The following is a 12,617-nucleotide window of genomic DNA, read 5'->3' as shown; positions in this document are numbered from 1 at the left end:
AAAGCACATAGAGGTCTGTTACTTCATCTGACTTTTACACTAACGCTTTGACTTAGAGAGGGTGGACAAGGACTTTTAAGGCTCAAGGAAGTGTGAAGATTTGCACAAGGTGACAAAGCCACCGAGCACTGGGTCCTCGGTGACTAACCGACATTCACCACCTTCCTCTCGAGTCCCCTTGGGACATCTACGGCCATAGCAACACCCAGCTTCTGCCCTTTGTGACAACAGGCATGGTCACTTCTCTTCCTGAATACTTTTTCTTTATGTAAAAGGTACAGTGTGTAGTAATGGATAGGATCCAATCCTTAACTCAAGGATGCACAGTACTGGAAGGGATACTGACCCAGCTAATAATACCTTTCTTGGTTTCAGGTCATATCCAGATCAGAGGACAATCATCATCATAGCCTTCACACCTAGACCAAGTTGACATCTAGTACAAACGTGAGTCATCCCCGAGAGGTAAGAATGATTGGACTCCTCACAGTTTGTGGAATGAAGGACAAAGGCAAGATAAACATTTATCCTATTAGCTAAGATTCAATTTCTCCCTGTTTGAAATGCATTCCTTACATTTAATCAAACATTTTATATAATTGGGATAGAAACCAGTTTTGGGGGGTGTATGTGCGGCATGTGGACCCTCAGGGGAGATGGAGACCATTGATATCCGAGGCACGGATCTGCCCTTCACTTTGAAGGCTATTTACCTTCAGATTTTTTTCCCTTTAGGCATATATTTTTCTTTCCCTGGCCCTATTTTCTTATTTTATTTTATTTTATATTTTATTTTATTTTATAGAGAGAGTGAGCACGAGCAGGGGGAAATGGGACAGGCAGAGGGAGAGTAAGAAGAGGCTCCCTGCAGGGAGCCTGATGCAGGGTTCGATCCCAGGACCCTGGGATCATGACCTGAGCCGAAGGCAGACGCTTAACGACCAAGCCACCCAGGTGCCCCAAAATAAAATATATTGTTAAAATTAATTTTACTTATTCCATTTTACTACCAGAAAAGTTTAAATTACATATATGACTCACGTTATATTATATTCCTACTGGACAGGGCTGCACTGAACCCTCCCCTGTCCGTACTTAAGCCTAAAAGTAGACAAAGTTCTAACTACGACCTCATCCAGGGTTAAAAATAAAGAGTATTATCTGCTGCCAAGTACATTTCAAACTCTTGGAGATACACTCCAGTTGTTTTTTTTCCCCTCCCACATGTTTAGAAAAACAGCCATCAGCCCAACACACACACACACACACACACACACACACACACACACACACACACAGAGGCTGCACTCCCCCGCCCCGCCACCCGACAGTAAGCAGGGGTTAGCTGCTGATCCAGAAACTGCTTTGCGTCTGTATTTGCACACGCACTCACAAACTGCCCCCTTGGCCTGGAGTGCTGGCTTTATTCTCCCCAAGTGAGCAATCCTGCATGAATCCTTGCTCTGTTGCCTTTCTATCTGCAGTTCACAGAAGACCCCCAGGAATCTGACCCCGGCCTCCCTAGGGCTATTAATCCCTCTGGATCCACAAAACACCTGGTGTTACCAAGGAGTTAGTAAGTGTTCCCTTCCAGCTTTGGGTGTGTGCCAAAGCCTTGAACCCCCAAATAAACTCTCCACAGGGTAAAGAAAAGCAGGAAGTCCTGGAGATGTGAACAAGATTAAGGACCTCAACCTCAGAGTGGCCCAAGCCCCCGGAAGCATCACAGGCCCCTTCTGTGCTCTTACCCCCTCCACCCCACCCCCAGCCCCAGATCCTCAACCCACTGCACACACCTACTTTGTCATCTGCTCAGACCCCACCACACCTCTTTCTGGTGACCCACACTGGCCTCCCAGGGGGAGACCAGACTGGGTGCAAGGAAATCTGGGTTCCAGGCCAGGCTACGACACTAACTCATTGTCTTTTGAGCAAAACATTTAATTTCTCTGGATTTCAAATTCTTAGTAAAATAAGAGGATTGGACACGATTTACATAAACATCCTTTTTGGCTCCGAGGTTCTAACATAAGGGTCCGAGTGCATGTATCCTATGAATTGAGCACTAGGGTCTGGGGGGGAGGATGGGGGCTGACCTGGCTTAAGAATAGAGGCACCCCGCTCACGGCCCCCTGAGGACTGGGTAGAGGGCGTTTGACTGCAGCCTCCGGATGTGGACGGAGGGCATCCTCTGGCAGTGTGGGAGGTGAGGGGCTGCCCCGCGTGGTGGCAGATTTGCAGCTCCGGGAATACCACAGGCAAACTCGGCCAGAGGAGCTGGAGGCCTGAATGAGTCCGGCTCCTGGCTTTCGGCTCTAGAACACCTCCACAGGACCCTCACAATAGGACCAAGTTCTCCTTGAGCTTATTAAGAAAAAGATCCCAGTTTACACAGAAAACAAACTACAACCAATCGGTTCAACTGCTTCCCACCTAAACACAATCCCCTTGCAGACTACTCCACAGGGCACACATTACTTTGCTATAACTCGAATCTGATTACAACGCTAAACTCAAATATTCAGCCTTCTCATCACGGTCTGTAGTGTGTGGTCTCTTCTCTTCCTAAAGTAATCAGAGGAGAAATGACAAATGTGTATTCAAAGATGAAGAAAGCAAAGCTTTCTAAGAGGATGCCTTCATACTCAAGGTGAGAGAGAACAGGGAGAAGCACGTTACAGAATGCAAATTCTCAGTTTTCTAAATTCTGGATTTGTGGAACACAAAGTGGAAGGATTCTTCCATCTTCTACTTTCTTCTCCTTCCTGCCCCCCCCCCCCCACATCTTCTCTTACGTGGAATGGGGTAAGGACGATAAAGCAAACTGCTTCTGTTTCTTTTCCCTATCACTTCGGTATCACATAACAAGTATTTACTGAGTCCCAGTGACAGGCTCTGCGCTAGCTGTGTTCATCTCCATGGTCTCTCATTTCATCCTCATAACTCAACAAGGTGGTCCACATTTACCCCAGCCTACAAAACTAGAACCCAACATGTCTGAGTTGGGAACTGAAGAGCCAGGATGTGAACCCTGGTCTCTCAGACCCTGAGTCCTGTGCATCGCACTACCCCTGATTCTCTGTGCTTGTGTTCTGCCTGAGGGACACACCAGAGTAGCTGGAGAGGTCACTGGTCAGGAGGTCACCTCAGGAGGTACTCTTCAGCTGGCCTGAGGGCTGCTATGGCTACCTGCCATTGCTCCTAATACCTTTTGAGGGATGGACACTTCAACATTAGGTCTTAGTTCCCTACCTCAGGTGTTGAGAGAACACCTGCCGGTTATTTTTGGAACTGCAGCCAAGGCCTCTCCCCAGCCTCTAAACTGTTAAACACCCTCAGTACCTATTTAGAGATTTCCCTTCTGAGTGAGTCAAAGGAAAACGTTTCCCATTTTCAGTTGGGTATCTTACCACTTTTGATTTCCCTAATTTCTATGCTCAAAGCAGGTCTAGGTCTTTGTTCTTATCTTTCTGGAAACAAAGCTAGCTTCCACAGAGCAAGGGGCATTCCCTCTGAATCTGCCAGCGCCTGTTTCTGTCGTCACCTGAGCCGTGTTCTCCCCTCTCCTTTCTCTGAGGCTGTGCGGTAGTTTGCTGCTTCTCAGACGCTCTGAGGACACACGGCTTTCCTGAATACTGATTTTATTGTTGACTGGCTTCCCTCCCTTTGGGACCCAAACAAGTATCACAAAAGTTTTGGCGCTTTCCTCATCTCATCATAAAAGTAGAATAGACTAGGGGCTCTTGACCTGGGGGGCACAGACTCCCAGGAAGCTCTCGGATGGACTCAGGTGTGGATCTCCTGAAACGTGACGCAAAATTGTGTGTGCTACTCTCGTCGTCGTCCCCAGACTCCTGGCCCAGAGTCCTCAGCTGACCTCAGATTCTCAAGGGTTCTGTGATCCAGAAAAGGTTGTGAGTCACTGGAGTAGATGCTCTGTAAAGACTCTTTTTAATTCAGAAATCCTATGAGGACCTATCATGCCGATTGTAGGAACTCTTAAAGACCAAGGCTGGATGCCGGTCAGCAAACAGTGCCTCTCGGGAAAGTTCAGTAAACAGCTGATGATGCTAATGACAGAGATTTGTAAGATGATCTTTCCCTTCACGGTCTTGATCACCCTAAACCTTCTTGGCCAAAACGACGCCTGAATCCAAGAATTTGGTTCATAATTCTGAACTCTTGGGTATTTTATTTGTATGCATGTTTTTGTCCTAGTACACCCCCCAAACCAAGTGGGAAAACTTCTCATTTTTCAATCGTGAAGGTCTGAATAAGTATATATATAATAATAATATATATAATATATAATAAAATAATAAACCCCCTACTTAAAATTTTGAATTTGTTCCTTCCCCCCCCTTTTATTCACACAGGATTTTTACTGAATCATAGAACATCAATGCTAAAAAGCCCTTCAGTTCTCTTGTCTAAATCTTTTGTTTATGGATGAGGAAGTTCCCAGAGAAGGGAAGTGATTCATCCAAAGACACACAGCAGGCCAACAGCAGCACTGGGCCAGAGCCCGGGGATCCTGACTTCCAACACAGTGCTCTCCCCACTACATCGTGGTTCCCTAAACACCCCTGCCCTTCATTCACGCCTTCCACTGTCTAAAGAACACACACCTAAAAATACGAGCAACTGACCCAATACGATTTCAGTTTGGGAGTCTACAAAGGAGCAAAAAGCCAAAGCCTCTCAGAAGGGTTCATCCACCCGCAGAGAGGTGGGGGCGGCGGGGGGGGGTCTGGACAGGTGACGAAGGGGGAAGGAAGCAGCTGCGCAGGGACTTGGCACCAAATAGGGAAGTCTGACAACTGATTCACAAGGGGCACGTGACTGTGAGGAAGGTGACTGGACGCTGCTGGTGGGTGTCTACGTGCTTCCCAGCTCTGCTCCCAGCCCCTTCCCCGCACTCCCCTCTTCCATCCACCTGCGGAAACCCTAAGCCTCACCCAAAGCTCACAATCCCCCATACCCCCATTCATGCTCCCACCTGTGGGTCTTGGCTGGGTTATTTGCTTCCCTTAAATGACACCCTCCTGCTGTTCACCTATTATAAATCTCCCTGTGCTTGAAGCCGCACATCGAATGTCACTTTTCTTTACAAAGTCTACCAGACTGCCACTTCTCCCTCCTGTTGCTTATTATTTCTCATCTTGAACGTGCGGTGTGAACTATCTGACTCTTCTTCCCTGTCTGCATTATAATTATTTGTGAACATATCCCTCCCTCCCCTTCCCCCCCATGCATAACTTTAATTGGGGTCACTTTTTTATCTTTTCTTTCACTCAACAAGTATCTATTGAATACCTTCCATATATCAGGTGTCATGGCCCCTGACCTTAGGGCGCTAACACTAATGGCGACACAGACAAGCGAAGATAAGAAGACGATAGAGCTGAGATCCCCCAAATCAGGGGCTGGGGCTGTGGAGGCACAAAGTCAGAGCACTTAACCCAGTCTTGCAGGGGCGGGGGAAGCTGCCAGGAAAGGCTTCTGGAAGAAGTAACATCTAAGTGGGGAAGTGAAGGACGGGGGGGAATTATCCAGGCAAACCAGCAGGGAGGCTGTGGAAGGTGAAGCCGGCTGGCTGTCTAAAATGGCCAGATCACATGAGGCCTTCAGTATATTAGCAATGAAAGAAGAAAGGTCATAACATTTCAGAATGTCGTTTCATTTAAGGTACTCTGCTAAATTCCCTCTACTTGCTGGTCAGATATTCAACCTAGCTTCCTAACAACTATACTAAAATTGAACTTTTGTTCAGTTCCCCACAGCGAGGAGAACAGAGACTGGCGATTTTCCTGATCACACACACTGGTCTGGGATGCATTTATCCAAAGCTGACAGGCCACCAAAGAACAGTTGTCCCTGAAGTCCTTTCCATCTTTAGCTCTGTCATCCCAAGAGGGCCTCAAGGGGCAGGGTGCTTCCGCAGGTCCCCCTTTCGTGAGTGGTGACTCCTGCTCCCAGTCACAGGAGGGGAAAGTAGACTGGTTGGCCAGGAGGTGTGGGGGCTGGGGGCCCCTTTCACACGACCTTCCAGCTCTCACCAGGGAGCTAGGCTGGGGCCAGGGCTGGGCACACCCACGGAGAAGGGGCTGGCGCTGGAAGAGCAGGAGGAAGGGCGGGGACAGGAAGTGGTACACTCGGGTTCTGGAGGCCCACCAAGAAAGGAAAACCAATTTTCAACAGGCCTGTCTTTCCATGTTGCCAGCTACCTGCCCCCCTGCCCCCCCATCCTCCATTAGGAAGCAGGAAGTATATACCCCTCAATTCGGCCGGAGTTCCCGCACTATGCGCACTTCCTGTACACACTGGGTCCTGGAATCGGGCTGTGCTGATGACTCACGGCCGACATTAAGAGGCCTCCAGGCACCGTGGGCTGACTTAGGACGTTTACGGAACTGTTCCCACATCAGAGACACTGAATTCTTCTCAGCTAGCCCCTACACCATCTCTCCCAAACCAACTATTCCTTGCTTAGCGGGACACGCCCTTCTCTTCCTCCCGGAAGACATAGTCTAGCAGTACCTGCTCTGGGACCAGACAAGGCCTTCTCCAGTTTCTGCTATTTTCGTTGGGCCCCACGCTCAGGGCTGGAGAAACAGTCCACTTTATGGAACCTTCCCACAGGCCCGGCACCACTCCTAGATCATTTAATCCTTACAACTACCCTACGAAGGAGACAATTTTTACTCCTACTTTGCACACAGAAAACTGTGGCTCACTGGCCTGATGATTTATCAGTACGCCACACTGCTCTTCCCATGGAAAGCAATCTTCTGCTCCTGACCATTAGGCTGGAGCCGGAGGTCTGGCCTTGTCTGTCTCAGGCCTCTGTGCTCCTGTGGCCTTCGAGCATTTCCCTGTCACCACAGTCATGATGCTGCTGTGTCTGTGTTCTCGCTGGAACACAGGCTCCTCCAGAGCAGGGAGTCACTGACCCTGGTCCCCTACCCTGCTACAGAGTGGTGTCTACAGGCCTCAAATAAATATTTGTTGAGTGACTAAATGAAAGTTTATAGTTTCAGGTCTGAGGATCAAGCATAGTCTACTGTGGGCACTGTACACAGTAAATAATAAATGGGACTTCAAGAATTCCATCTGATAGGCATTCTAGAATGTTCTCAGTTTCAGAAGCAGCCCTAGATCGCCCCACGTGGAGAGATTCCAAAGTGCTGACCACGTTCTGTTCCCAGTCCCACTTCCTACGCATCACTTCGTAGAATCCTCTCAACCACACTGTGAGGTAGGTTATCATCTCCGTTTTACAGGTGAGGCTCAGAGGGGAAGTGACTCCCAGTCACAGAGGGTAAGAGGTAAATAGGCATTCAACCCCAGCTACTTTGGAGAAACTGCCCAAAGTCTTTGACTTTTAGGGTACTAAATAGCATTGCCAAAATCAGAACCATGACCGAATTGCCAAGTTGGTCCTCATCCCCATCCCCAATTTTTCAGCCCTCAAAACACCTTAAGGCCACTTTGGTCCTTGAAATCTTTGTAGCTGACCCAGAGAGAAAATGGGACAGTCACCTAAAAACCTAGTGTGTGCATTCAAAGACCCTGTATCTGCCGGGGCCCGGCGCTGGGCCTGCATGCACCTCCTTAGGACCAAAATGCATTTGTTCATCAGTGAACAAAAGCCCTGTGCTCCCACACGAACACAAGACAGGACGAAGACCTGACAGGGCTGAGCGCTGGCAGAGCGCCATGGGTTACAGAAACAAAGTGCAGCTCACACAAAACCAAACCACACGGAGCCAAACTGAAGCCTGGTGTTCTCAGCTGTGTTAGAGCAAACCGAGGAAAGTCTCCAAGGCATGAATGCATGTGGGGAAGGCCTTCCTTCTCATGGGGCTTTTGCACCAGGCCCAGAGGCACCCAAAGTGGGAGTAACTTCTGAATCGCCTCAAGAGGCCAGAGTGCAGACTGTCCTTTGCCTCCAACTATCCCCAGCCTGGCACCTTAATCAATGGCCCCTCCATTCCCTCCTGAGTACTATGTCTGGCCCCAAGGCAAGCGAAGGGCTCTCACCGGCATCCACGGGGCCGCGGCAGACGGGCCACGGGTGAGATGTCCAGCCCACCCTGCCAACTGAGACGCCAAGGCACACGCGGTCATGCTGCAGGCCTACCTGGCTCACAGCACTCCGAGCGGCCCTCCTCTCAGCCTGCTCGCCACCTCTATGCAGCTCTGTCTGCTCAGCCTCCCTTCCCGGAAAAGGGCTACCCGGGGGCTTGCCGGGCCGGCTCTCCTCGGGGCCGTGGAGATCTGAGAGTCTCTGTTCCGCGCTCAGGCACCTGACCACGTCTGAAGGTCTCAAGCAGCTCTTCTTAGAGATCTTGGGTGCTCCGGGGTATCTCTCACCTGCCTCCCGCTCTGCTCTCCTCTCACACTGTCCGCGCTCTTCTCGCCTCGGCTGCCGCTTACCCTGGCTGCTAAAGGCGTTGCTGAGCTCCGAGATGACCCTATCAGAGCTCCCCGGCAGCAGCTGTGAGAAGCTATCCTGGCGGACACCTGGGGGTGGCACGTGGACACCACTGTCCCCGTTGACGTGAAGGGAGGTGGGGGCACTAGGTGCCAAGGAGGAGGCTTTGTTGGGGGGAGGCAGGGCCAGCGGGGAAGCGATTGAGCGTGGGGTGGAACGATCAGACCAGCTCGAATGGGGAAGGCTGAGAGAGAGAGAGGAACCGGGCCTCACCCACGAGGCGAGGTGGTCGGTGTTATAGATAGAAGTCTCTGGCAGAGGAGGCAGGGGTGGAGTCAGGGCCAGAGGTCGCCTGCCTGGGACCCCAACAGTCAGGGAGATCCACTCGGAGGTGACAGCGTGCATCTCAGGGGACAGGGCTCGGTGGGGGTGGGGCAGGGATGAGGGGGCTGGCATGATGAGCTTGCTGTGACTGGCAAACTTAAAAAGAAAAGGAGAGAGAGGAAAACAAAGGAAAGAAGCAAAAGGTACAAATGTCAGCATAAAGAAGAAAGGAGGGAAATAATTACAAGGGGTATACAAAGAGGAATGAAATGCAGAGGATGAGGACACTCCGGTGTCCAAAAAATGAAATCGTTTGGTTAGGGTGGAGAGAAAGTGGGATGTGGGTGTATGCGTGTGTGCAGGGGGCGGAGGGGGGCGAAGCGAGTGGTACGGAGATGGGAGAAAGGGGCCCATCGGGACGGCTACAGATGGCACGGGCCCAGTTTGCAGAATGAGACTTTCAGAGGGACACACTGGAAGACTCCCACCCCACCCCACCCCTCCATCACTGCCACAGAAGAGGCCCTGACCCACCACCATGGAGGGAAAAAGGTGCTCTGCCACTGCCCTGCCCCTTCTTTGGGCCTTTATTCTCTCTAGAGTTCTCAGCAAAGAGCCATCCAGAGAGGGGTATGAGCAGTGGAGTTGTCTTGTTTTATAGTCGTGCTTGGCTACAGTCAAGTGAAAAATCTCACTGAGCTCCTCTTATTACTACGAAGAAGAATGGCCTGTGCTGACCCCACACCCTCTCCCCGTGAGACCACAGGAGAGGGATCTCGCTGTGCGGGAGCCCTGGCTCAGCCCATCTAATGCTTTCTGCCAAGAACCAGCCTGGAGTCGGGGGGGGGGGGCAGGTGGAAGAGGAGGAAATAACGAGAGGATGACAGAAAAGAGGCGCCATTCATGTGTCATCCAGGGTCCAGGTCCGGGTCCTGCTCTCACGCCTCTGGCCATTCTCCCTACAACTTACCACGTGGTATGGTCAGTGGCCTTCACAGGAAGTCACCATGCCTCTTCTGAACCCAAGGTCCTAATTCTTTCTTGGCTTTGGGAAGTGGGGATGGGTTTGGAATAATTTATATTTTTTAAAACAAGTCCGTTCATAGTTAACGTTTAGGGATGCAAACATCTTACTATGCCTGTAAACCTACTTCCTTTCGGGCCAGTGCAGACAGAGATGCTATCCGCTCCTTTCCCAGCCTGGCTCTTGCTTGCAAAGAACACTCTGGATCTGGGCTGTATGTCTGGGGATGGGAATGTGAAATTCTCTCTTTTGATCTTTGCCTTCCGTAGGCCAGCCTGGAGCAATAAGGTGATGAAGAGAGCCATCCTGGGTCATGGTATGTATGGGACACCGGCGGTCCCCAGACAGTCAGCTTCACCCAGGGTAGGCTGCTCCCATACAGAGTTTTGGAGCAGCTGTTGAAGTCTCTCATTTCTCTTGCCTTAATCATCTTATCCCCAGAGCCATCACCTTAAGCTCTTTCTCTCGAAACACATCAATTGTACACATGAAAACAAACCCCGGTGTGTCTGCCCTGCATCCCTGCAGTTGGTTCCTAATCACAGGGCTGCAGAGCCACCCCGGAGGGGCTGCGTGCCATCAGCACTGTGGATTGGTCATGAGGAGCGTGAAGACCAGGGACGAGAAGCTTAGGTACCTGTGGGCTTGCGGTGCCGCTACGACTCGGGGAGGAGGAGAAAGGCAGGTCGATGTAATCCACGGGGTTTTTCACCAGGGGCCTCTTGATCACGTCCACGTAGGTGATGGGGAAGATGCCTTGCCGGGACGTCCCTGGGATCCTCCCTTCATACCAGTTCTCGTCCACCTGTCGGAGCAGCGCGATCCTCTCACCCTGCAAGACACGGCAAGGAAGGGTCCTTGTGCCACCATGCCTCGGCAGGGCTGCGGCCCCTGCCTGCACCCTGTGCCATCCTTCACTATTTATCACGTCCTTTGTTCAGAAAAACCTTCCTTGCTAGACCCGGATAAAATGAGCATCACGGAGACGGAGGCGCTGACGGCAGGAGAGCTACCTGGAGGCTGGGAAGTCAAGCTTAGTTTTTAAATATTGCAGTAAAGGAGAAGGTCAGAGTCATCCCCCTTAGCTAACAGCCAAATGGAGGGGTTTTGCCTCATTTATCACAAAATTGATAGCCGATTTTCTCTAAAGCAAAGGTCTGGGAGGGTTATCTTTTTTTCCTTGCTTTTTAGAACTTGTCTTTCCCTATACCACTACGGAGAAGCAAAAACACAAACACTAAGTGGAAAGCTAGTATTACCCGGAATATTATCACTCGGGGTAGCCACGGTTAATATTTTGATATATATATTTCCCAGATTTAATTCTGTGCATGTGAATTAGACTTTCACATTTTTCTTATGAAAATTGAGTATGCGCTGTATTTCCTTTTCCAACCTTTTTCATCCTTCATGACATAGAGCGAACCTCCTTCTTTATCAACAAATAGAATTCTACAGTCTTAATGTTCTTGCAGCAACAGTGTAATGGCCCATCGCAGGCTGCTCTATTGTACACACGTATAATGACTTAATTACTGGTCTCCTGATATTGGGCATTTAGGGTGCTTCTCTTTTCCGTAAGAGAGTTCATCTTTTCCTAATCCTCACTAAAATTAGCAACTAGTAACTTCAGCAAGCCAGAGAGTTTTGTCACGGGAAGAGAGCACCTGTTCGCAGGGAAGAACGGCATCCCTGCACAGCTCACTCGTGTGCAAAGTGTGCACGCTGAGCCCCTTGAGGGTACCAACTAGATGCCATGCGTCATACTGCGGGCCTCAAAGAGCTGGTTTCATTGAATTCTCTTAAAACAGCTCTAAGAGAGGGCCGTTTATCTTCATTTTACATACGAGCAAAGGGCGGCCTGGAAAAAATTCTTTAACTCCCCAACAGCTGACTTTTGGCCTTAAAGGACTTGCTCTTCTCCACTGGGCCATAGAAATATGTCGGAAAACCCAGCCACGACCACTTTTCACTTCACTTGGTGTTCAATAAATGTTGGCTGAGGAGGTCGAAGACTCCAGAAATACTGCCTTTAGTCAGTGAACTTCATGTCATTAAACCCTGTCAAAGCCTCGGGTTTATTTTTTAAATACTTCACCTCAGAAAATTCTCCACCCGCCCTTCATGCAATCCTTGATGGGGCACACCAATCTGGCACAGCGACGGCACCACGAGACTAGTACGTGGCCGTGACGCCCCTTCCCCGCGAGAACAGGGCCATCCAAACAGAGCCCCACAGCTGAGAGGAGAGGGCGCTTACCTTTCTGAAGGACATTTCTACTTGTGTATCACCATTAAAGTTGAACTTAGCAATAGCTTCTCCGTATTCCAAAACCTGCACCGGGGCCAACTTCTTGGGCTGAGCCTTCTCAGCAGGAGGAAGAAGCTGAGAAAGGGAAAGCGGCAGAGGAGAAGGAAAAGAACGAGAGGAAGGGAGGGAATAAAACACAGGTTCTTGGTAAATGAGTGGTGCTTTGGGCAAGACAGGCTCTTCTGTGGAAAGAGAGGGAGCAATCGTACCTCGATGTAGGTGCGCGGGAAGATCCCCACCCGGCCATGGTGCTCTCCTTCATACCAGTTCTGGTCGATCTGCTTGTAGATGTACACAATGTCCCCCTTCTGCAGGGGGAGCTCCCTGTCAACACAGGGTTGGAGCATGTTAGCAGATGTTTCAAAATGGGTAAGATGAAGACTCCGGTTTTTAGCAAAAGGACACTCTGAGTGAGGTCAAAGGGGACAAATTAGAGAGGGGGCTCCATATTCAGAAGGGAGAACCCCACTTGTGAGGAAGTTACATCTCTTTTGGCATCTTTCCAGTCTTCTGTGGGATGG

General features: G+C 50.1%; 1 protein-coding gene across 50 annotated transcripts in view; it reads right to left on the bottom strand.

Annotated features, from left to right (window-relative positions):
* Positions 1 to 12,617, bottom strand: part of SORBS1 (sorbin and SH3 domain containing 1) — a 218,733-nt gene that overhangs the window by 11,614 nt on the left and 194,502 nt on the right. For 28 of the 50 annotated variants that reach the window (XM_087862881.1, XM_087862853.1, XM_087862863.1 and 25 more), the window contains 4 exons: positions 12,306 to 12,420; positions 12,046 to 12,171; positions 10,423 to 10,617; positions 8,144 to 8,917 (listed from right to left, as the gene is read on the bottom strand). In XM_087862881.1, the coding sequence (XP_087719007.1) occupies positions 8,144 to 8,917; positions 10,423 to 10,617; positions 12,046 to 12,171; positions 12,306 to 12,420 (1,210 nt within the window). The remainder of the gene's footprint in view (positions 1 to 8,143; positions 8,918 to 10,422; positions 10,618 to 12,045; positions 12,172 to 12,305; positions 12,421 to 12,617) is intronic. The other 22 variants (XM_087862872.1, XM_087862879.1, XM_087862882.1 and 19 more) reach the window with 1 other exon arrangement.

This window comes from Ursus americanus, chromosome 6 (assembly GCF_024610735.1).
Source record: "Ursus americanus isolate L20-20 chromosome 6, mUrsAme1.1.p, whole genome shotgun sequence".
Taxonomy (NCBI): Eukaryota; Metazoa; Chordata; class Mammalia; order Carnivora; family Ursidae; genus Ursus; species Ursus americanus.
This window is presented reverse-complemented; position numbering and strand designations above follow the sequence as displayed.